Source organism: Oncorhynchus gorbuscha, unplaced genomic scaffold (genome assembly GCF_021184085.1).
Source record: "Oncorhynchus gorbuscha isolate QuinsamMale2020 ecotype Even-year unplaced genomic scaffold, OgorEven_v1.0 Un_scaffold_1135, whole genome shotgun sequence".
Lineage (NCBI taxonomy): Eukaryota > Metazoa > Chordata > Actinopteri > Salmoniformes > Salmonidae > Oncorhynchus > Oncorhynchus gorbuscha.
The window spans coordinates 168,244-194,416 of NW_025746005.1; the positions used below are offsets into that span (position 1 = coordinate 168,244).

At 39.6% G+C, this 26,173-nt stretch overlaps 1 protein-coding gene across 1 annotated transcript; it reads right to left on the bottom strand.

Annotated features, from left to right (window-relative positions):
- Positions 1-2,866: 2,866 nt before the first annotated feature.
- On the bottom strand, positions 2,867-18,060 carry LOC124021582 (oocyte zinc finger protein XlCOF7.1-like). The gene is made up of 3 exons (XM_046336726.1): positions 18,011-18,060; positions 9,387-9,620; positions 2,867-9,115 (listed from the first exon to the last, which is right to left on the bottom strand). Exons 2-3 carry the CDS (start codon positions 9,472-9,474, stop codon positions 7,365-7,367), a joined length of 1,839 nt encoding a protein of 612 aa, XP_046192682.1. The 5' UTR covers positions 9,475-9,620; positions 18,011-18,060; the 3' UTR covers positions 2,867-7,364.
- Between the last annotated feature and the right edge of the window lie 8,113 nt (positions 18,061-26,173).

Consider the following 26,173-nt stretch of genomic DNA (forward strand, 5'->3'; position numbering starts at 1 on the left):
CAAACATTTGTGGAACTAGGATTCCTGGGAGTGCATTCTGATGAAGATCTTCAAAGGTAATATTTATCATGTAATTTATGGTTTCTGTTGACTCCAACATGGCTAATTTGGTTATTTTTGAGTGCCATCTCAGATTATTGCATAAAGTTTTTTTGAAATCTGACACATTGGTTGCATTAAGGAGAGGTATATCTATAATTCCATGTGTATAACTTGTATTATCATCTACATTTATGATGAGTATTTCTGTTGAATCTATGTGGCTATGCAAAATCACTGGATGTTTTTGGAACTAGTGAACGTAACGCGCCAATGTAAACTCAGGTTTTTTTTTATATAAATATGAACTTCATCAAACAAAACATCCATGTATTGTTTAACATGAAATCCTATGAGTGTCATCTGATGAAGATCATCAAAGGTTAGTGATTCATTTTATCTGCTTTTTATATTTCTGCTTTTTGTGACTGCTATCTTTGGCTGGAAAAATGGCTGTGCTTATTCTGTGGCTTGGTGGTGACCTAACATAATCGTTTGTGGTGCTTTCGCTGTAAAGCATATTTGAAAATCGGACACTGTGGTGGGATTAACAACAAGATTACCTTTAAAACGGTATAAAATACATGTATGTTTGAGGAATTTTAATTATGAGATTTGTTGTTTTGAATTTGGCACCCTGCAGTTTCACTGGCTGTTATCATATCGATTTCGTTAACGGGATTGCAGCCATAAGAAGTACCAACGCATATTTTTTAACTGGTTGGATTACTGAAATATGGTACCTTTCCCCCCACCTTTTGATGTTCCCGACTCTATGTTTAACAAAGGCTTTTCAAGAGTCCTTCGGTAGAGTCAAGAGAGAAAGGTATTTATGGGGGGTGGTCATAAATCTTACCCACAGGCCAACGTCATGACAGTCCTCCCATGTTGGGTTCAATGTTGCGATTTAACCTGCACGTTGCAAACCAACATAAAAATGACCGTGGGTTGTCCTGGTTGTGGTCTCCCTCTGGTGGTCGACCCGGGTAGGGGTTCTGCGAATGAAGAAGCCCGCTTCATGGCTGGGCAGCGGATGTCCGGATTGGGATCGCCGTTCCGGACCGGTCGTCTGGTCGTCCAGACTGGAAGATCTGGGAAGTAACTTAGGCAAATGTTAACAAGAACGCACACACACTCATGAAATATATCATTACATTTCCTCCCAAACGAGCGGCGTTGTATGGGGGAGTTGTTTATGGCTCTATCACTTTCCAAGTGCCGAAGAAAATGAAACTAAATGAATAAAAGCATAAACAAAACAATATATAGTTATGCCACCTTAATTGGACTGTATTCTATATACGTCCAAGGTCTTGGCAAAATGACCCTATCATGGCATTGTCTAATGTTATATCTAGGGCTTTCCTACTTGGTGTGTTGCTTAGGCACTATCCTAAGTTGATAACTATATGATAAGTCTACAGCTGTAAGGCACTAGTTTTGGGCAGTCTACAGGGATGACCTATGCACTTCTGGGAAGAAAACTGGTGAGTGCTGTAGCTGTTGTCGTGTCTTTACTATCATTAAATGAAGACTTTTAGTCTTTATCAAAGATTCTCTGATTAATCATGTAGCTGTAATTAACTAGGAAGTCAGGGCACCAAGGAAAATATTCAGATTAAAGTTATAATTTTCCTGATATAACTTTCAGATATTTTATATCTGATCAATTAGTCTTCGAATTAATGAATTATTTACTTTACCTCACGTTAGTCTCATTCCAAACGTCGTAAATTGTTGGTTATCTGCACAAACCCAGTCTTGACTATGAGCAATCCATACATCAATTGTCTTAAATCATTTATTTACTAACTAAGTAATTCAGAGAAATGCATAAACAAACAGTTGATAGTTACAAGGAAATTAAACGGAGTTTCCCTAGTGGGATAAACCATTATCGTGGCTTGGTGTACAAAAGGGAAGTGGGGGTCGACTGAGAAGACAACACACAGTTGATAATTATAACAATTGAAATGCTAATCCTTTGCACATGAACGCTCACTAATTCGGGAACAATTGCAATCAATATACATATTTACACTCAGTGTGTTGTTGGGATCTCTGTTGAAAAGTTTGTTTCTGTTGAAGAGTCTGTCCGCCCTCTCTGTCGTGGTTAGAATGGATAGTTCAGTGACATTCATTCATGTCGTTATGGATAGATGTTTCGGCGGTTGTCGGTCTTGGCGTTCAATGATACTGAATTCCTAGCTGCAGACTAGTAATTAATATCAAAGACTTGTTCTTATTCTGTCGGTATCGATAGTCTAAGAGTTTAACCACGTGGTATGGTTAAAAGATTCAGCCATCTACTCAAACCTTGGCCCTCTTATCGAGGTAAGCTGGTCTGCAACCTTTGTCCTCTCATAATTGAGGGAAACATGGTCTGTTGAGAAATTCTCAAAGTGGCGGTTTTATTCGGGGGAGCAGAAAAAGGCTGTCTCATGACGCCAGGTCAAAACTGTGCTCATGGCCGGTCCTCTGATTTAGTTAAACTCAAAAGGGAATTGGAGTTTCCTCCATTAAACAGTCCAAAATCACATCACACAATTTTACAAACAGTATCATCCTCACTCATTCATCTTATACAACAATTAGATGTAAACCTCATATCTGAGGCTATTATATAAACAGAGTTATGGTAATGTGGCCATATTGTCTCCCATGAGTTTCACCAAATTGTACAAAACGGACCAGTTCGTAGCTGGATTCTTCACCGATCGTTTATACCTTCTCCAGAACATATATGTTGTTCGGACCTCAAGTTCTGTAAAGTGGAAGAAATTCCTTTGTTCTCTTCTATGAAAACTCCCTCTCTCTCTATACTGTGGCCATGAGGAGATAATCTCCTCCAGGAATTTATGACCTGTCTCTGACCACAGCAGCCTAGGTGTAGGAGACAGGGAGAGGGGGATGGGGCTTGCTGTACCCAAAGAGGGCAACGTCATGACAACACACATAGGAGAGAATCCTTACATCAGCTCTGACTGTGCATCAAGTTTCTCTCTACTGTGCCACTTAAAACGACATGAATGTATGTATACACACAGGAGAGAAGCCTCATCACTGCACTGACTGTGAGAAGAGAATCTACAGATTGGGCCATTTAAAAAGACACCAATGTATACATAAAGGAGAGAAGCCTCATCAGTTCTCTCAAATCAGCTAAGATTAGACACTCCACTTCATTAGCTCATAAAATAATTGGCAATGTTGAATTGGATCAAATGAAGAAAGTGTAGAACACTATGGTAATCCTATTGTTTCTCACTGTGAGAGAACAATGCAGAGGAAAGGGAGCGTTATAGAATGTTAGCCTCTCTTTACTGATCTGTGTGCACTTTGTCAGTTTTGGTGTGTTTTGTTAGCTTCTACTGTAAAGATATTGAGATGACCTTGAATTTGCTTTTAGGGTTGAATATCCTCTGTGAGACAGTCTCACAATAGAGTCTGATGGTTGAATGGGTGGTACTGCTTCCCTCTGCAGGTTTCTGTGGGAATGAGCTGGTAGGACGCCTGCTCTTTCCATGACATAGACTGACCAGGTGAACCCAGGTGAAAGCTATAATCCTTAATGTAGTTTTTATTATGGATCCCCATTAGCTTTCAGCAGAAAACAAGACTGCAGTTGCAGTGGGCAAAGGAATGAAAAGACTGGACACTGGAGAATGAATATGAACAACATTGCCTGGTCTGATGAATCCCTGTTCCTGCTGTTTTATGCTGATGGGAGGACTAGGGTATGGAGGAAACCATGAGTACATGTATCCATGCTGTGTGTCATCATTACAGGCTGGTGGTGATGGTGTGGGGTGTTTTCATGGCACATATTTGGTCCCTTGATAAAAGTGGAGCAACGTTTGAATACCACAGGATATCTAAAGAATCATTGCCAATCAGGTGCCTCCCTTCATGGCAGCAGTTTATCCATCTGCAAATAGATTTCTTCAGCAGGATTATGCCACAAGGCTTGTCCAGGAATGGTTCCAAGAACATGACAGTGAATTCAGTTTACTGCAGTGGCCTGACGAGTCACCAGATCTCAATCCAGTTGTTCATCTGTGGGAGGAGTATTATACCTTCCAAAATAATAACCACATGGCCAGGAAATATACCACAAATGTTGTTTTACAGGAAATTCTACCCCTGACATGCATGTTCTTTCCGGTATGATGGTGAAGGAAGAAATCCCCTCTGTTTTATTACAGTTGTCACAATGATCTGGGGGAGGGTGGATAGGAAATGCTGTTTTCAGCTTTCTGTGAGAATGAACTGGTAGACACTACATGTATCATAGATGGTGTGATCAGTTTTCACCACTGGTTTGGGTAGATACATTTTACTACTGATGCACAGGCTATGAAATGACTACATGTTTATTAAATTGTATTTTATTATGAATGTGATTGAATTACTCAATTGAACTTAATTGATCTGACAATATAAAATAAAGTTGGACTTGAATGAATTTGTGCTGCTCAATCGCTTCTCTATCATTAAATACTAAAAACTGTTTTAAGCTAAATAATTCCTGGTTGTATGAAGCTGAAACAAACAGGAAATGTAAATGAGCATTACATTTGACCTCAGCACTGACATGGTTTTTCAGCATCAGCTTTGAGACCAGATACACTACTGCAGTTTTATTGATCTACTGAATGTCTTTGTTTAATTCATGTCACTACATCTCTACACATCACCATGGTGACAAGCCCATTCGTTAGACACCAGTGATGTCTACAGTGCATACAAATAGATGTTTATCAGTATAAAGTGCTTGTGTTTTCTTATTAAATAAGTGTTTTATAGCGTACCAAAGCCAAGAAACAGTATTACCCATGCAATTCAATAATGACCCAGTTACTATTGGAGAATAGAACCAGAGAGGAAGCTTGTTACCTTTCTCACACCACTACAGTATTCATTTCAACAGACCTTTTACACACACCATTTGTTAGAGCTCAATATATACCCAAGACTATATAGATGTCGTAATGCCCAGTTGATTATGTAAATAGTCTTGAAGACTTTAATTTAGATATGTTTATTTCACATCCATTAAGTAGATACTAAATAACCTCACTATTTTTTCAGCTTTTAATTTTATAAAGCATTCTCACACCCAGACTTTTGACATTATTCTAAGTATCACACTTCCAAAAGTCTTTTAAAATATTTATGCACCAGTTAAAAAAAGTGTCATGACTGTCATTACCAAATAGGCTATAATTTCAAATTGTTAGATTTTAGAAATGATTATTATGTGAACTTTATTTGAATTTACGATACACAGAATCATCTAGAATGTCAGCCTAAAATCTTTGGGCATGGACTGTCCAAGGTGTTGAGAGCGTTCGACAGGGATGCTGGTCCATGTTGACTCCAATGCTTCCTACAATCGTGTCAAGTTGGCTGGGAGTGGATCTTCTCCGAATAGCTTGTTCCATCTCCTTCCGTGAGCTGAATTCACTGTAATGTTCTTGGAACCATTCCTGGACAAGCCTTGTGGCATAAGGCATAATCCTAATGAAAAGAAAATCCATTTGCACTGCCGCCATGAAGGGATGCACCTGATTGGCAATGATGTTTAGATATTGTGGTGGAATTATTGTAATCAAAAGGAGAAACTTATACATTTCTTCAAAACAATCTAACTTTATTAATTAATTACTGCAGTAATGGAGCTGGTCAATGACCGTAGGTGATTCGTTGAGAGCCCAACCAGCAGGACTAAGCCACAGCATTTTTATAGCAAAGTCCATCCTCCTGGATGTTCATTACAAACAACAGATTTATGAAATGGGCCACAAGGTAAGGATTCATATGAAATATACTAATTTCTCATTGTCTAGAGACCAGGGTCTGGCCCCCCAACTCCACACTGGAGCCATTTCCCCCTGGTACCTCAGGACAGAAACATTAACTCATGCTATGGAATGCGGTCTTGTTAGGTTTATCAACCCAAGACAATGTAAATCTTCTGTCAGTGTTAAATCTCCCAGAGGCCCACTTTTCAGTTCACACAGAAACCATAGAGTTATAAGAACCCTCTATTCTGTTGCATAAAACAACCATTTGATAAAATTAAACTAATATAACGTAATCTTGCAATTTTGCTCTCACAATATCGCGTGGCATTCAAACATTGTTCAACTTTTATCAAGGGGCCCAATGTGAGCCCTGAAAACACACCACCAGCCTGAAATGCTGACACACGGCATGGATGCAGGCAGTGGTGTAAAGTACTGAAGTAAAAATGATTTAAAGAACTACTTTAGTAGTTTTTGTAGTATCTGTACTATTTATATTTTTTGACAACTTTTAATTCACTACATTCCTAAACAAAATGTACTTTTTACTACATACATTTTCCCTGACACCCAAAAGTACTTGTTACATTTTTTATGATTAGCAGAACAGAAAATGGTCCAATTCACGCACTTATCAAGAGAACATCCCTGGTCATTCCTACTGCCTCTGATCTGGAAGACTCACTAAACACAAATGCATCGTTCGTAAATTATGTCTATCTGTAATATATATAAAAAAAACACAACACAGTTGTACAGTCTGGTTTGCTTAATTTAAGGAATTTGAAATTATTCATACTTTTACTTTTGATGGAGTATATTTTAGCAATTACTTTTAATACATAAGTATATATACAACCAAAAGCTTTTAGACTTTTACTGAGGTAGTATTTTACTGGGTGACTCACTTTTACCTGTGTCATTTTCTATTAAAGGTATCATTACTTTCACTCAGTCTGACAGTTAGGTACTTTTTCCACCACTGGATGTATGTCCTCGTGGTTTCCTCCCCCAGTCCTCCCATCAGCATGAAACAGCAGGAACAGGGATTCATCAGACCAGGCAGTATGTTTCCAATGTTTTCATTCCTTAGCCCACCTGGTCTGCTATGGAAAAAGCAGGTGTCCTTAACTGTTTTTTAAATATATATTTTTAAAATTTTGCAATAGAGCGTTCTACGCTTCATTTGATCCAATTCAATGTTGCCAATTATTTAATGACATGAGAATGAAGTGGAGTGTCTAATCTTAGCTGGTCTGAGAGAACTGATGAGGCTTCTCTCCTTTATGTATACATTGGTGTCTTTTTAAATGGCCCAATCTGTAGAATATCTTCTCACAGTCAGTGCATTGATAAGACTTCGGTCAACTATGTATCCGTTGGTGTGTCTTTACATTTCCCAATCGGGAGAAACTCTTGCCGCATTAAGAGCAGTAGTAAGGCTTCTCTCCAGTGTGTGTTCTGACAAACTTTTAGGTCAGTTGATGCTGTGAAACATTTTACACAATCAGAGCAGGATTAAGGCTTCACTCCTATATGCATACGTTCATGTCTTTTTAAGTTGTACAGTTTAGAGAAACTCTTTCCACAGTCAGAGCAGGAGTAAGGCTTCTCTCCTGTGTGTATACGTTCATGTGTTTTTAAGTCCCCCAGTTTAGAGAAACTCTTTCCACAGTCAGAGCAGGAGTATGGCTTCTCTCCTGTGTGTGTTCTCTGATGAACGTTTTGCTCAGTTGATGTTCTGAAGATTTTTTCACAGTAAAAGCAGGAGTAAGGCTTCTCTCCTGTATGTACACGTTCATGTGTTTTTAAGTCGCCCAGTTGAGAGAAACTCTTTCCACAGTCAGAGCAGGAGTAAGGCTTCACTCCTGTATGTATAAGTTCATGTCTTCTTAAGTGGCCCAGTTGAGAGAATCTCTTTCCACAGCCAGAGCAGGAGTAAGGCTTCTCTCCTGTGTGTGTTCTCTGGTGAACTTTTTGCTCAGTTGATGTTTTGAAGCATTTTTCACAGTCAGAGCAGGAGAAAGGCTTCTCTCCTGTGTGTATACGTTCATGTGTTTTTAAGTCGCCCAGTTGAGAGAAACTCTTTCCACAGTCAGAGCAGGTGTAAGGCTTATCTCCTGTGTGATTTCTCTGATGAACTTTTAGAGCAGTTGATCTTTTGAAGCATTTTTCACAGTCAGAGCAGGAGTAAGGCTTCTCTCCTGTGTGTGTTCTCTGATGAACTTTTCGATCAGTTGATGTTTTGAAGCATTTTTCACAGTAAAAGCAGGAGTAAGGCTTCTCTCCTGTGTGTATTCTCTGATGAACTTTTCGATCAGTTGATGTTTTGAAGCATTTTTCACAGTCAGAGCAGGAGTAAGGCTTCTCTCCTGTGTGTGTTCTCTGGTGAACTTTTTGCTCAGCGGATGTTTTTAAGCATTTTTCACAGTCAGAGCAGGAGTAAGGCTTCTTTCCTGTATGAACACGTTCATGTGTTTTTAAGTGGCCCAGTTGAGAGTATCGCTTTCCACAGTCAGAGCAGGAGTAAGGCTTCTCTCCTGTGTGTGTTCTCTGGTGAACTTTTTGATCAGATGATGTTCTGAAGATTTTTTCACAGTAAAAGCAGGAGTAAGGCTTCTCTCCGGTATGTACACGTTCATGTGTTTTTAAGTTGTACAGTTTAGAGAAACTCCTTCCACAGTCAGAGCAGGAGTAAGGCTTTTCTCCTGTGTGTGTTCTCTGATGAACCTTTAGAGCAGTTGATCTTTTGAAGCATTTGTCACAGTCAGAGCAGGAGTAAAGCTTTTCTCCTGTGTGTGTTCTCTGATGAACCTTTAGAGCAGTTGATCTTTTGAAGCATTTGTCACAGTCAGAGCAGGAGTAAGTCTTCTCTCCTGTATGTATGCGTTCATGTCTTTTTAAGTTGTACAGTTGAGAGAAACTCGCCGCACAGTCAGAGCAGGAGTAAGGCTTCTCTCCTGTATGTATATGTTCATGTCTTTTTAAGGTGCACAGTTGAGAGAAACTCTTTCCACAGTCAGAGCAGGGGTATGACTTCTCTCCTCTGTGCACTCTCTGATGAACTGTCAGAGCCTTTGAGGTTGTGAAATTCTTCCCACAGTCAGTACAGGAAAACAGATTCTCTCCTGTGTGTATTTTTACATGTAATTGTAGCTTTGATAGAAGTGAAAAATTCTCCTCACAATGTGGACAGTGGTGAGACCTCTTAGCTCTGTGATCTTCCTGCTGTTTCTCTCTGGATGTAGAGAATGTCTCAACATGGTCTCCTGTGAGAACAACATCAGAAGAACCAGTCAGTTGTGATAAACACTACAGGTCAAACGTTTCAGAACACATACTCATTCAAGGGTTTTTCTTTATTTTTACTATTTTCTACATTGTATATAGTGAAGACATCAAAACTATGAAATAACACAGATGGAATCATGTAGTAAACAAAAAGGTGTTAAACCATTCAAAATACATTATAACTGAGATTCTTCAAATAGCCACCCTTTGCCCTGATGACAGCATTGCACAATATTGGCATTCTCTTACCTTGAGAAAGAGATTTCTCTATCTTATCTTCTTCATCTTTAATGCTGACATTCAGCTCCATTGTCTGACTGCAGTCTTCCAGCTTCATCTCTGGATCCTGCAGAGCAAACTGGGCTCCACTGTCACAATCAGGACCCAATGACTGTAGGTTTGGAATCAGTGTGGAAGGAGAGAGGCAGGCTGGGTTTGTCCTCACTATTGATGTTACCGAACTCAGACTTAATTCTAGTTGTCCTGTAGTAACAAATGAGAAACAGACAGAAAGTTGTCTTGACAGATCTGGCACTTTATTCTAAAAAATATATATATTTATTCTTGTTAAATGATCTATTTCAGTGCTGGACTTGGACTGAAATAGGTGCTGGTAATCATTTTTAGGTGCAGGAGCTCCACAATACTGTTAATATTCTGTCCAAGTCAAACACTGATCTCATTTCAATAGATCTGGTAGATAAGCATTTAGAACAAAACATGAATTCATTGCAATTAGACAAAGTACCTGCTTTAAATTTGTCTACACAACGTAAATGTACTTAACCTAGAGTAGAGTTTCCCAAATTTGCATAAATGACTAAAAGCCATTTAGTACAAAGTTGCAGTATGTGTTTTAGGCATCACTATGTACTATTTTCCTGAATAACCTTGTCTTTACTGTATTATTTCAATGAAAAAACAATTTTATTTCACATTCACACCATAGTAACATTTATAGATATAGAAACATCTTAATGTGTCTGGATATTAGTACACATGTAGAAAACTGATAATCATTACATTCTGCTTCAGAAATGTAGTGTGACCGTGAAATTGTCTCTGTGGACCAGCACTGAAGTCTGTTGACGCAGACAGAGTGGGTGCCACCATTTTACCAGCTTGTGAATTTTACACAAAATCAATAACATGCTAAAAAAAACTCAGATATCTCAAATAAATTGATTGAATGTATGTACATAATTTCCTCAGACAACCTGTTGTGGAACATTGCTAGATTGTTATACTCCTTGTATTGCACTATAATGGTTTTATTTGACAGAATAGAGTATTCTGTTAACTATTGTGTGTGTTCCACTGAGGATGGGCCTCTATATTAGAGCACTGACAGAGGATATTTACAATGTCTTTGGGTGATAAAACCTAAAGAGCATTACAGATAACATGAGGTAATGTTTTTGTGCTATGAAGTACCAGGAACGAGATTAGAACCTCATCTTAGGGACCAAACTGAACGATAATTAATAGCGAATGCTATCTGGCTATGGGATACTCCTCTCTCTCAAGTAAAAGTCTTTCTTTGTGAACTGTTCATAAGATCTGTGGTTTGTCATGTAAGTTGAGAGGGGTGTATCTTGGCTATAAAAGTTCTTTGTACTTTTCTGTTGTGACTTTTCGATGGTTCATTAGAGATGGCGCATCATTGAAAGTCAAAGGCTATTGCAAAGCTCTTATTATTAAAAGATGTAGTAACGGATGTTACCTAGCATGGTATGACATGTTGTTTTGATATTAGGAAGTTTAAACCGGCTATTACATACCTGTAGTAATAAATAGAAACCAACACAAAGGTTCTGGACATCACAGTTCTGGCTCTTTCTGTAGCTCAGTTGGTAGAGCATGGCGCTTGTAACGCCAGGGTAGTGGGTTCGATCCCCGGGACCACACATACGTAGAATGTATGCACACATGACTGTAAGTCGCTTTGGATAAAAGCGTCTGCTAAATGGCATATATTACATTATTATATATTATTATATATTATTTATTCTGAAGAATGGTGTGTGCCTGCCTGGAACTTCCTGTTCCCCCACTACCACCGTGCACCCACAGATAGAACAATGAGAGATATTTCACTGGATGTAGGAATGTTAAGCATCTGCTTAGTGTTTCCACTCACCAACAAATATGGTAGTGAGATGAAGCCCAGTGGCTGGCAGTGAGAGAAGATGGATTTTGGCCGACATTCTGCAAATGTTCTAATCAATGAAACATCTGATCTTAAGGGGAAAAGACACGTTTGTGGCTGTATCACTTAGTTTCCTGCCTGGCAGTGAAGATACAATATTTGTTCAGATGTGTAGGAGGAGACTCAGCCTAGGAGAAAGGGTTAAATATCAGTGCTTGTGTGTACAATGTCTTTGTCTAATGCAGCTGTATTGATCCTCTGGGAAGAATAAACTTGGTTTGAGCTTTCATAGAGTCCATAAAGTTTTTACTCTGAGAATTAGAACCTAACAATACTAAGTAACAAAATGGTCCATACATATATAGCGTTAACGTAGTATATAACATGATACCTTAATAAACCACGAAAGTATCAAAGATCAGAAATGAACAGCCTGTGGAGAACAAGCGATACCATTGAATAATGTGCTACGTTACCCAGAGGCCCTTTGCACATGATGTTAGGCTTGCATGTGAGTGACAATCATTTTAGTCCAAGAATATGATCGAAAGGCCTCAATCATTCTTAAAATGGAAGAAGTTTGGAACCACCAATAATCTTTCTAGAGCTGGCCATCCGGCCAAACTGAGATCGGGGGAGAAGGGCCTTGGTCAGGGAGGTGACTAATCAGGATCGAGTGGAAAGATAAAAGGAACAAAATACAGAGAGATCCTTGATGAAACCCTGCTCCAGGGTGCTCAGGAACTCTGACTGTGGCGAAGGTTCACCTTCCAACAGGACAACAACCTGAAATACACAGCCAAAACAACGCAGAAGTGGCTTCGGGACAAGTCTCAATGTCCTTGAGAGGCTCAGCCAGAGCCCAGACTTGAACATCTCTGGAGAGACCAGAAAATAGCTGTGCGGCAACACTCCCCATCTAACCTGACAGAGCTTGAGAGGATCTGCAGAGAATAATGGGAGAAACTCCCAAAATACAGGTGTGCCAAGCTTGTAGCGTCATACACAAGAAGACTCGAGTCTGTAATCACTGCTAAAAGGTGCTTCAACAAAGTACTGAGTAAAGGGTGTGAATACTTGTGTTATAACATTGAGAGAAAAAAGTTATCATTTTGTTAAAATTTCTAAAAAAAAACTGTTTGCTTTGTCATTATGGGGTAGTGTGTAGATTGAGGGGAAAAAACAATCAATTTTATAATAAGGCTGTAACATAACAAAATGTGGAAAAAGTCATGGGGTCTGAATAATTTTCCAAATGACTGTATGCTGAATCATTTCAACAAGGTTGCTTCCCCTCCTCTCTAAGGAGTGTTTTACTCTCATTCTGAAGCTGGATAATCCCCAACAAAATGTGAAAGTTAGACCGATTTCTCTTCTGAAATCTGACTCAAGAATTTGTGCTAAAGCCTTAGCCAGGAGATTGTGTATTAGATATGGGAGAACTCTGTCCAAAGACCAAAATGGTTTCCTGAAAAACCAAGGTTTTCACAATGTGAGGAGAGTACTAAACATAGGGGACCCTTCACATGTGCACTGATACTGCCATACTCTCACTTGATGCAGAGAAGGCATTCCATAGAGTTGAGTGGTCTTATTTTAAGTGCTTAAGAGATTTGGGAACTACTTCGGTAAATGGATTAAGATATGATATACAGACCCCACTGCAGAAGTTGCCACTAACAACTTTTTTCACAATTTTCAGATTTTTAGGGGGATGAGACAAGGATGTCCGGCCAGTCCAGGACTCTTTCTTTTAGCTATAGAACCCTTTGCCATTGCAGTAAGGGCCCAAACATTAATTAGTGGAATTAAAACATCAGATTTCGAACATTGAGTGGCCCTGTATGCTGATGAAACCCTCTTATTCCTAACAGATCTAAAGAACCCTTCCCTCTCCAATTGTTTTATTTAACCAGGAAAAGCCTATTGAGACCCAGAGTCTCTTTTTCAAGGGAGACCTGGGCAAGAAGGCAGCAACAATCAATACATTACATCATTAAAAACATACAACATGATCCAGCACCCCAAAAAAACATCCCATCAATATTTTAAATGTATTCAGTGGCACTAACATATCTAGTTGAAGCATGGATTGTAGACTATTCCATGCCTCTGGTGCACAAGAAGAGAAGGCAGTCTTGCCTAATACTGTGAATGTCCTGGGGACTTTGAGTAGCAACCACCTAGCAGACCAGGTATGGTAACTACTGGTGGTGCAGGAGACCAGACTACAGAGGTAAAGAGGGAGTTTACCTAAAAGGGCTTTGTAGATGAACACATACAAATGTATCTTTCTGTGCATATAAAGTGAGGTCCAATCTACCATTTGGTACAAGGTGTAATGGTGGGTGAGTGACTTGGCATTTGTAGTAAAGTGCAAGGATGCATGATAAACAGAGTCCAGTCTCTGTAAGACAGAGGAGGCTGCATGATAAACAGAGTCCAGTCTCTGTAAGACAGAGGAGGCTGCATGATAAACAGAGTCCAGTCTCTGTAAGACAGAGGAGGCTGCATGATAAACAGAGTCCAGTCTCTGTAAGACAGAGGAGGCTGCATGATAAACAGAGTCCAGTCTCTGTAAGACAGAGGAGGCTGCATGATAAACAGAGTCCAGTCTCTGTAAGACAGAGGAGGCTGCATGCATATACAACAAGTCACCATAATCAACAACAGAGAGAAAATTTAAGCAGCTTTGTCACAAGATTATCCACATGAACTTTGAAGGACAACTTGTCATCCAACCAAATACCTAGGTATTTGTAGGATGACACGTTTTCAATGGATAAGCCACCAGATGTGACAATGCTAACCTTCTCTGGCAGAGTTCTGGCTCTGGGAAAGGTCATGAATTTCGTTTTTTGTACATTCAAGGCCAGTTTGAGACCATAAAAGGGAGGCCTGCAGTGACTAGAGCTCTTCAACAGCCTGAACCATAGAAGGAGCACATGAATATATGACTGTATCATCTGCAAATAGATGTAACTTTGCTGGTTGCATCCCATTTCCCAAATCATTAATAAAAATTGAGAACACTGGAGCTAAAATGGAACCCTGGGACACCTATATTCATTCCAAGAAAGCGAGACTTGTGATTGTCAGTATATACACATTGTGTTCTGTCAGAAAGATAATTCCTAAACCAATTTACTGCCCCTTCACAGAGACCAATGTTCCTGAGTCTAGCTAGCAACAATTCATGGTCAACTGAATCAAAGGCCTTTGATGAATCCACAAACAGAAGACAGACTGAACCCTGCTCAGTATGTTCTTTTCAATGAAGGAGCTTTTTAACTGAGTTCACTAGGGATTCATAGACTTTGGCCAGGATAGGGAGTTTAGAGATAGGACCATAGTTAGTAGCATCTGAGGGATCTCCACCCTTTAGCAGTGGGAGGACATAAGCTGATATCCAAATGCTGGATATGGAATTGGTCAAGAGACTCCAATTGAAAATGTGAGCCACAGGTTCAGTAATAATACCGGCTGCTATCTTTAAGGAGGTCGGAGTCCAGGTTGTCTGGACCTGCAGACATTTTAGTGTCTATGTCCTTTAGTGCTTTATAGACATCAGTATAAGACACAGGCTCAAAGTTAAAATGGTTCACATGAGGGCCTATATCATAGTTGACTGTAACAGAGCTGACATTAGAGGCCTGGGTCCCACCATTATCAACAACTGAACCAGCATATATGAAGTGCTTGTTAAAACCCCTACAATATGGGCTTCATCTTTCACATCATTAGAATCCATCATTAAAAGGTCAGGAAGGTCAGAGGATACATTAGAACCTGACACTGATTTGATTGGCTTCCAGAACTTGGTAGGGGTGTTTAGGTTCTCTGTGACTACATTTAAATAGTCATCTGATTTGGACTTCCTGATCAACCCTGTTCATGTGTTTCTTAGCGCTCTGAAGGAGGCCCAGTCAACAGAAGCTTTTGTATGTCTAGTTTGAGCCCAAGATATATTTCTCTTTCTAATTAATTGTGCCAAGTTATCTGAAAACCAGGGAGTGTCCCTTCCACTGATTCTATATTTCTTCACAGGGGCTTATCACAAATGGACACAAATTTCATATAAAAATAGTCCCAGGCAGTGTCAACATCGGGAATCAGACTTACCCTGTCAATATTATTATTATATATTATGGTACAGATCATGTAAGAACACTTGCTCATCAAACTGTCTAAAATGTATTTTCTAAATATAACGGGGTTTGGCTTTGGTCATTTTTGTATTTCTAACACAAGCAATTGCACAGTGATCACTGACATCATTACAGAATATCCCAGTCGATGTGTATTTGTGAGAGGTATTCGTTAGAATAATGTCCAATAGAGTTGATTTGTTAGGTGCTCTGGGATTCGGTCTGGTCGGGAACATTAATTAATAGAGTGAGATCCAGAGAGTCACACAGTTCTTTAAAAACAGTCTGATACAGATGTAAGAATGTTCCAGTTCAAATCTCCCAAAATAATGAATTCAGAGTCCTTTAACCAGAAGGGGACTAGGGTTCCAATTTGGGAACTCTCCCCCCCCCCACCCACGTTCAGCTGGAAGGTGGCGCATGGAACGCAAAAATATTCCTAAAAATATTTAACCTCCACACATTAACAAGTCCAATGGCTCAAATGAAAGATAAACACCTTGTTTATCTACCCAGCAAGTCAGATTTCTAAAATGTTTTACGGCGAAAACATAGCACATATTTATATTAGATCACCACCGAAACAAAAGGCAAGCGGCGGCCATTTTGTCCCAGAAAAAAATTACATTTAAAAGTAGGATTAAAAAATAAATAATTCACTAACCTTTTGAAAATCTTCATCAGATGACAGTAATATTACATATTACACAGTACATTTAATTGTTTTTCAATAATATGCCATTTATATCCATAAATCTCTGTTTACAATGATGACATTTTAAAAAATGCTACTCAAATGTCAGGAGAAATGATGATAGCTCCGACAGATAGCGTCAGATAACAAGCAGTAAACATGACTAAATATACATGTTCTACACATATTTACAAAGATACACTTCTTCTTAATGCAAGCGCTGTATTACATTTATTTTTAACGTTACAGACATCGTTCACTGGGCTATACTATGAGTCAGCGCTCCGATATTAGCAGTATGTCTCCTCTACGTTTGGAGTCCACAGAAACACCAAATAACCACATAAATATTCCCTTACCTTTGATGTTCTTCCATCAGGAGACGTAGAAGGAGTCATACTTACCCAATACATCATTTGGTTTCACGTTGTGTATCTCTGTATCAGCACATGTTAACAGCTTCGGCTGAAATGCATCCAAAATGACTTCTGGTCCAGCACTCTTGCGCATCAAAACTTCCAATTTACATATTATATGTCCACTAAACTGGTCAAACAATGTGAAAAATCGAGATTTATGATGTTTTTAGCATGTAGAACAAAGAGCAACGCTAACAGACAATCCGGCTTGAAATGCTGCATCATGGAAAAAGACGTACTCCAAATCGGCCGCGCAAAGAGTGCCTGTTTTTCAGAGGGAAACGAGCAATTTCGCCCGCCAAACGTGCAGGGCTCGTGGGATTCTCACAATGAACGTGCCATTTGAAAGCTGACATCGCGCTGAACAGATAGAGACTGTTCCTGGATCCGTACCTGCCTGGGAAGGGTGGGGGCCATGACGTCAAAGTTGACCCAACTTTTCTCTTCACAAGAGAGAATTTGGGAGAAAGGCTGCCCTGAGAGTTCTGCTCTACATACAGACATAATTTTAACGATTTTAGAAACTTTAGAGTGTTTTCTATTCAATAATAATTTTTATATGCATATATTAGCAATTTTGGGAATAAATATTTTCAGTTTACTATGGGTACGCACTTTCTCCAACGGGGGCAGTATAGGGGGTAGCTCTAAGAGGGTTTAGTGTGTCTCCCAAAGCCGACTACAGTGATGTGGGAGTCCTTACATACTTTCACTTTAACCGCAAGCAATTCAAAATGTTTGGCTTGGTAATCGAGAGAATTTCAGAGGTGTTAAACTCAGATTTAACATAAATTGCAACCCCTCCTCCTTTACTCATCCGATCAGCTCTCGAAACCATGAACCCATCAATAGAAATCCAGTTATTTGACACAGATTTCTTTAGCCAAGTTTCTGATAAAACCATTATTTCTGCATTTGTTGTTTTGGCCCGTATTCTAATCATGTCTATTTTTGGAAATACCATTAACATGCAAGAGGACAAAACCTTTTGTTTTTAAAATCATAGGGAGTTGGTAGAGATTGCATGGTCTCTACCGACCCAGGGTTTGAATACTTTCCGAATGTACTGTATGTATTCTTATAAGTAGGCTGTGCAATACAAAGGGGGAATAAAACTATTGAAAGCTAAAAAGGGGGGGGGGTTATGGAAATTATGAGCCATATCATCCTCCACTCACTATCACAGGGGTTAGAAACTACACACTCATTTCATAATAGAACCCTAAAACAGGCAGTTTGTCTACTTCACTTCTTCAGTCTCCTCTCTGATCATTCCAGACAGCTCAGTGAATAAAACAAATGCTGACAATACTGATGTCAAACCATGCAAGTGTCAGTAGCATGAAATAACATCTACCTTCTCATTGAAACAGTTCATCATGAAACAGTTCTACTGCAACTTTTCATACACAGTGGAGAAGTTGGAATGAACACAGACTTAATTAGAAAAAACCTGTGCTTACTAAGAGAAACCGATTTCTCCTCCTCTTCATCTTTAATGTTGACATTCAGCTCCAGTGTTTGACTGCAGTCTTCCAGCTTCACTGATGCCATCTCTGGATCCTGCAGAGCAAACTGGGCTCCACTGTCACAATCAGGACCCAGTGACTGTAGGTTTGGACTCAGTGAGGAAGGAGAGAGGCAGGCTGGGTTTATCCTCACTGTTGATGTTACCGGCCTGAGACTTAATCTGATTTGGCCTATAGTAATAAAGAGACACGAACACAAGTTATTGTTTTGACAGTTCTGTCACTTTATTCTAGTCAATTATGTAATTACAATAGATCAGGTAGCTAAGCATTGACAACAAAACATTCATTCATTCACATTAGACAAAGTACATACTTTAAATTACACAACACAAGTGCACGTAACCATAACATGCCATTTATAAAACAGAAAACATCTCCTTTAAGCAGTACTTCAAAGTATTTTTACTTAGTTACTTTACACCACTGCCAACTGTATTTCCCATTCACACCATAGTAACAATTATAGATAAAGATTGAAACAACTGAATGTGTCTGAATATTAGTACACATGTAGAAACTGATAATCATTATTCAGCTTCAAAATAGTGCGACCGTGAAATTGTCTCTCACTCATGCACCTGCACTGCTACCCCATTCAGAGATGCTGACTGCCTGCACTGCTACCCCATTCAGAGATGCTAACTGCTTTAGTACACCTGCACTACTACCCCATTCAGAGATACTAACTGCTTTAGTACACCTGCACTACTACCCCATTCAGAGATACTAACTGCTTTAGTACACCTGCACTGCTACCCCATTCAGAGACTGCTACCCCATTCAGAACTGCTTTTAGTACACCTGCACTGAGATACTAACTGCTTTAGTACCCATTCAGAGACGCTAACTGCTTTAGTACACCTGCACTGCTACCCCATTCAGAGATGCTGACTGCGTTCACCTGCACTGCTACCCCATTCAGAGATGCTTTTTAGTACACCTGCACTGCTACCCCATTCAGAGACACTAATTGCTTTAGTACATCTGCACTGCTACCCCATTCAGAGATACTAACTGCTTTAGTACACTGCACTGCTACCCCATTCAGAGATGCGCTAACTGCTTTAGAGATACACCTGCACTGCTACCCCATTCAGAGACACTAACTGCTTTAGTTTGTCTGCACTGCTACCCCATTCAGAGATACTAACTGCTTTAGTACACCTACACCTGCACTGCTACCCCATTCAGAGACGCTAACTGCTTTAGTACACCTGCACTGCTACCCCATTCAGAGACGCTTTAACTGAGATGCTGACTGCTTTAGTACACCTGCACTGCTACCCCATTCAGAGACGCTAACTGCTTTAGTACACCTGCACTGCTACCCCATTCAGAGACACTAACTGCTTTAGTACACCTGCACTGCTACCCCATTCAGAGATACTAACTGCTTTAGTACACCTGCACTGCTATCCCATTCAGAGATGCTAACTGCTTTAGTTCACCTGCACTGCTACCCCATTCAGAGATGCTGACTGCTTTAGTACACCTGCACTACTACTTTCAGAGATACTAACTGCTTTAGTACACTGCACTACTACCCCATTCAGAGATGCTGACTGCTTTAGTACACCTGCACTGCTACCCCATTCAGAGATGCTGACTGCTTTAGTACACCTGCACTACTACCCCATTCAGAGATGCTGACTGCTTTAGTACACCTGCACTGCTACCCCATTCAGAGATACTAACTGCTTTAGTACACCTGCACTGCTATCCCATTCAGAGATGCTGACTGCGTTAGTACTTATTGACGATAGTATCTTCTGACCAGGGGAGTTTTCCTAAAATCCACGACACTAGTCTTTTTCCACATTTTGTTAAGTGACAGCCTTATTCTAAAATTGATTAAATTGTTTTTCCCCCTCATCAATCTACACACAATAACCCATAATCAAAGCCTAAACAGGTTCAGAAATGTTTGCAGATTTATTACAAATAAAAATATATATAGCATCACCCACCCCTCTTGTTGGCGGAGAGAACATTTAGCAGTTTTAAAGCTAATTTCAGGCTAACGATCTGAACCCAAAATCCCTCATTTGTTTAGGAAAAACATTCCCTGTCCCTCAACCCTTGCTCTCTTTACGTGACACATGTATGCATGGCTAGAGAACCTTCTGTTATTATTACTCCAGAATGTCTGTTATTCCAGAGGATGAGTCGGACGGGATTCTTCCCCCCCCCCCAAACGGCCCCCTGTAATTCTTTATTTTTTCCACAATTGGCAGTTATGATACAAGCCTTACGTTCCCCAGTTTATGGGTTGTAGTTTGTGTATTTGCATGTGTTTATTTCAGGAAATGGCTTCCTGAAATCCCTCAAGCAGCTGATTGGTCGACTCCATGGCTAATTTGAGAGCTGACCCCGTCCCCTCGTCAAGACACAGCTGTCTCCAATTACCCATTCCTTTAGAAGCTATATAAAAGCCAGTGTTCCGTTCAGGAGGAGGAGATTTGCTTGAGAGTTTTTTTTCTGGGAGGTCATTGCGGAGATTTTGCTAGAGAGATTTGCTGGGATGTCATTGCTGAGAGTTGGTATGTTTTGTGAGTTTGTTGCTCAGATAGAGCTTATTTGATGTCCTTTGTTTCTTAGTTTGTTTGTGAAATTGTTTAATATTCTGTTTCATTTGTTCCCAGGGGAGAAGGGGAAGGCACCTAGGGAGTGCTTAGGCAAGAGGCCCGCGGGCATACATATACCCTTAGCATATTCGCTGTCTAGGCACACTAGGTAAGACCTGGGCGGACCACCCCCTGTATTTTGGTTAGGGCACCAGGTCGTGCTAAATTAGGTAAGTAGTGGGTAGGCAGGTAAGATAGGAGAGGGGGGGGGCTTTGAGATATACTTTCTTTGCTTTGGTTCCGTCCAGCCCCTTTTCCCCATATTACCGTGTGAAGGAATAAAGTCCTTGTAAACGGTACCACATTCTGCCTGTTGTCATTCTTTCTTGCACCTACAGTCCAGACTTTTTTCACTTCACGGAGAGTTTAGTTGTAGCAGGGTGTTGCGTTCCCTCTTCATAGAGGCGTGCGTAACAATTATTACTCCAGAATGTCTGTTATTCCAGAGGATGAGTCTGACGGGATTCTTTTCCCCCCCAAATGGCCCCCTGTAATTATTTATTTTTCCACAACTGGCAGTTATGATGCAAGACTGGAGGATTTTATTCTAGGAGTGAAGATACAGTATTTCAACATGTCCAGGTGATAGGGCCACACTGGTAACTCCAGCTTGGTTTCTAAACCAATCTATCCTATAGTGTCACCCTAATATTTGAATTGAGAAAGTGTGATCATAATCATTGGCATATTTTAGCGATCTGCAGTACATCCTAAATGTCCCTCAGCCTTCAGATGTGAGCTAAACAGTTCAATTTCACCCCAGATGCATTTTAAGCCTATGGATGAGAACGTTAATCATTTACAAACCTTTAGGTCAGTTGTATGCTGCTGCTTTGATCTATTAACAGCAAAGGTTGCATTAAATTGACTCAATATTTTTTACTGATGCATTTGGTAATATTCAATTTATAAACACAAAACATGTAAACAAAAGCATTGACTGTGAAAGTTGATAGGCTGCATGGAGCCCATTCATTATGCGCAGTACTTAACTGATTCGATATATTGAACTATTGTTTTCTTGGGTAAACCGAGAGCAACACCTGTCAAACGCAGACATTTCTCTCAAAACACAGGGATGTCGATTTGCACCGGACTAGTATTATATCAGAGGACTTTGGATTTTGCCCCAAAACAGCAGATTATTCTGGTTGGAATTGTTACTCTCCTGCCATGTAAATCTTACTGTCATGGCAGATTCGAACGGGACAAAAATGAAAGATGTGGTGTTTTGTGCTCGTGCACATAATTACATAACCCGACCTCCCCCAGTAAAACGACTCCCGTCCGAATAGGGCACAATAGGGCCTGACCTATAGCCAGGGCCACTATTTGCCATTCTGCTCCAGAAATTCCACCCCCAGCAAAACTAGAACAGTCCCAGTTTGTAAAATGAAGTTGAAAAGACATCTATAAAATAGGTATTTTCCAGACATTGAATGCAAGGGAAGCCAGCAATCGTTTGTCCTCCCTTAAAAAATAAATAATAATAATAATAGCCAATCAGCATTGACCTAAACTGACTGGGCTCAGCTGTGATTGGTCCTGGCCCACCAAAAACAAGTGTCAAGGGAAGCCAGTTTGGATTTGCCTTCAGACCAATCACATCAGAAGCCAAACATAACTGACATCTCAATGTGTTGTTGTCCTCTGGTGGATAGTTGGCTAACTTAGAAAAGGGACGATTTTAGCCATGGATGGAGATATAGGGATTTAGACTTACGGCCTTAATTATCCACTGGCCAATGATTATAACAGTGATTCTGATCCAACAATACATTGCGCCCGTGACCTGAGAGGATGGAAGTTCAACATGTAGCTAGATGTAGTATGCTAATATTACCTAGCTGGCCTGGCGCATCGTTTCCCATGAAAGTAAGTTAGACTAATGAGCCAAAACGTTTTGCCAGGTAGCCTAGGACAACAGAAACTAAACGCATTTACTCTATGACAGTCATAGACCTTTTAGGCAAAATGAACGAGGAGGATGGCATTGGTGTTTCTCTACAAGTAGTCAGAAAATGTTGTTAACATTACCTTGCTTGACCATGCCGTAGGTAATGTAATTGTTTGTTACACACAATATGTTTAATAGACTTCACCCAACAGATGTTGCTCTCCGGTTTTGTAATGAAAACGAGTGTGTGGTTGAATTTATTCTGCCAGTGTCTTCTTATTGTCTCGGGCCTTAGTCCTATATATCACGGGGGCAAGACATATGAACTAACAGCTTAATGTGCACACACATAGGTCGTTATATGTTTTTGTTTGTTTTTTGGGGCTTGGCTTCCGCAGTGACTTCCCATGCACTGGAAACATTTATTTCTATCTGATTTCAGATTATCAATCCTTACAAAATAGTTTTTCTATATCATCATTAGAAAGTTGTGTAAAGGCAGTTGTTTTGGAGAAAATCATTGATTTTCTTATAAGATACACATTTGCACGTGTTTTTTCTTGACTGATTACTATTTGATTAATGTGGTTCTATTGTACGTCATCATTAAATGCAGACAGATTGCGCACCGCCATTTTACCAACTCGTAAGACTTTTTATTTTTACACAAAGCCAATAATATCTCAAATACATTCATTATAAATAAATTTACATTTTGATACACGTTCAAAAAGAAAAATCTAGCTACGTGACTTGCAAAATCGTTTCACGTTTTTCACACACTCGGTTTGACACATAAATAACACACACAACCTTTACCAAACGTGGTAATACCTTGACGGATGTGTTACCTAGCATGTTATGACGTGGTCTTTCGACATTGGAAAGTTTAAACGTGCTATTACATACCTGTAATAATGGACACAAAGGATACCGTCTTTACAGCACAGTTCTAGCGCTTCCTTTATCTGAAGAATGGAGCGCGCTTCCCCGGAACTACTACTTCCTCTGCTTTGGAGTTTAACTGCGGTTGGAATCGAATATGTAGCATTACCGCTCCCAACTGGACTATAATATAAACACATTGCACTTTAAAATACAAAATGGGAAAACGGGAAAAGCAAAAATGTTTTTTTTTTTAAAGAACTCTACAATCATTACCACTACTTTGACCCGATCTGCTCCTGCACCATGCCAACGGCCTGGGAGGACGGGACACCACCACCCAACACATCCTGTAACTCTTCTGAAGTTAAATACCCAGATACTTCTCAGCAGCTGCCTCAATTATTTTCTGTGACTTACGTGCCACCTCTGAGGTACAGATGAAGCCAACCTTAATGAAGCATACAGTATATCACTCAAATCAAATTGTTCTTGTCACATGCGCCGAATACAACAGGTGTAAACTTAAAGACCCTTAACCAACAATGCAGTTCAAGAAATAGAGTTAAGAAAATATTTGCTAAATATATATATATATATATTAAGTAACACAATAAGATTGCATAACTTCTAATGACTACTGAAAAGTCCAAAATTATATATATCTTACAAGGAGGGTTTGAATTTGAACTTTTCAGTAGTCATTAGAAGCTATGTAATCTTATTGTGTTACATTTTATGTCCATTAAAATAACATAAAATTGATAGAAATACAGTGTAGACGTTGTTAATGTTGTAACTAACTATTGTAGCTGGAAACGGCAGATTTTTTTATGGAAGTTCGTGCTCCCAAATAGTAGAAATCGTGTGATTCATAAGGTTACATGATTCATTAGCCCCACATGGCTATAAAAATAAATTATGCAATTATATGGCCATTAAATAACACACAACATCATGCCGTATTTAGATAGTGGAATAGGCCTAGTCTAAATCATATTTACTTTCTGTTTTGCAGCTCAGGCGGTTTTTCTAGACAATGCTCTTCTGTGTCTCTATTGTATAATTCTCACACAAGTCATTTGCTGAAGGCTCAAGCCTATATTACGCTATCTACTGGTACAATGCTGTTCTAAAACAAGATCTAGACTTTTATTTTGAAAATGAAACGGGAAGCTGCAATTATTGAATAGCTGCATTCGGTTTTTCAGATTCCACATTCCAGACACAAATGTGTATATATTAAAAAGATCTGTAACCGAGTAAAGGGAGACGTAAAGTAAACACTTAAGTGTAAATGTTCATTCATGGTCGTAACATAGTACGTTTACAGATTATAATTTTTTACTGTTACGTTACATGTTTCACGCACGGCTTTTCTTACGACTCAATGTCTCGGAGGAGGAGGAGTCCGTGGCACCAACCCCTTCTCATGTAATGGGGTAGGGCTATTCCAAGGATCCCGGAACGTACGGACGGTTGCACTGTGGTAATGGGGAACAGGAAGTTCCGGACAGGCGCGCAACATTCTTCAGAATAAAGAAAGCGTGCAGTCTAGAAGAGAATCATTGTGTCCGTCTCTATTTATTACTACAGGTATGTAATAGAATATTTACATTTCTAACATCGAAAGAACATGTCATGCTATGCTAGGTGACAAATCTTTTAAGTTATTAACACTTTTGGTTAAGGTTTGATGTGTTATTTTTGTGTCAAACAGAATGAAGAACGTGATAACTACTTGACAAGTTCCATAACTAGAGACTTGGTTTGTCTGAGTGGATGTACATACCTTTCTCAAAGTAATTCTGCGTAAACGGGCTTCGGGCAGTGCGGGTGCATCAGGGAGAGACAATTTGACGGTTGCAGTACTGTTTTGAAGCTGAAAGTAATTATCCGTTTTCGACATGTGTAGTAATATTCAGACATATTCAGTTGTTTCAATCTTTATAAATGTTAGTATGGTGTGAACGGAAATGCTATTGGTTTTGTATTGTAACAATATATCGAAGGCAAGGTTATTCAGGAAAATAGTACAAACAAGCTGCAACCTTGTAATACATGGTTTTTGTCATTTATGCATGTACATTCTGTATCTACTATAGATGAAGTGCTTTAAAGTTGCATAGCCTAATTTAAAGCATGTACTTTGTCTAATGTGAATTGATTAATGTTTTGTTGCCAATGCTTATCTACCTGATCCATTGAAATGAGATAAGTGCTTGACTTGGACGGGAGCTCACCAGAGCTGTGTACCCACCTCAAATTTCTACTGCTTGAGCTCATGTTCCTCTTATAGAATATTAACTCAAAAGTGTTGTGGAGATCCTGCACCTAAATATAAACAGTACTGGTCCCTATTTCAAGTAAGATAATTGAACAAGAAATATAATGTATTTTTAGAAAATGCCAGAACTTTCAAGACTAACTTTTGTCTGTTTCTCTTTATTACTACTGGCCGACTTGAATAAAGTCTGAGGCCGGTAACATCAAGTGAGGACAAACCCAGCCTGATCTCTCCTTCCACACTGAGTCCAAACCTACAGTCACTGGGTCCTGATTGTTACAGTGGAGTCCAGTTTGCTCTGCAGGATCCAGAGATGGCATCAGTGAAGCTGGAAGACTGCAGTCAAACACTGGAGCTGAATGTCAACATTAAAGATGAAGAAGAGGAGGAGAAGATTGGAA

Coding starts and splice junctions, on each gene's coding strand:
- LOC124021582 (XM_046336726.1), bottom strand. CDS start 9,474: ATGAAGCTGGAAGACTGCAGTCAGACAATGGAGCTGAATGTCAGCATT. Junction 9,116..9,386: donor AGAGAAATCTCTTTCTCAAG/GTAAGAGAATGC, acceptor TTGTTCTCACAG/GAGACCATGTTGAGACATTC.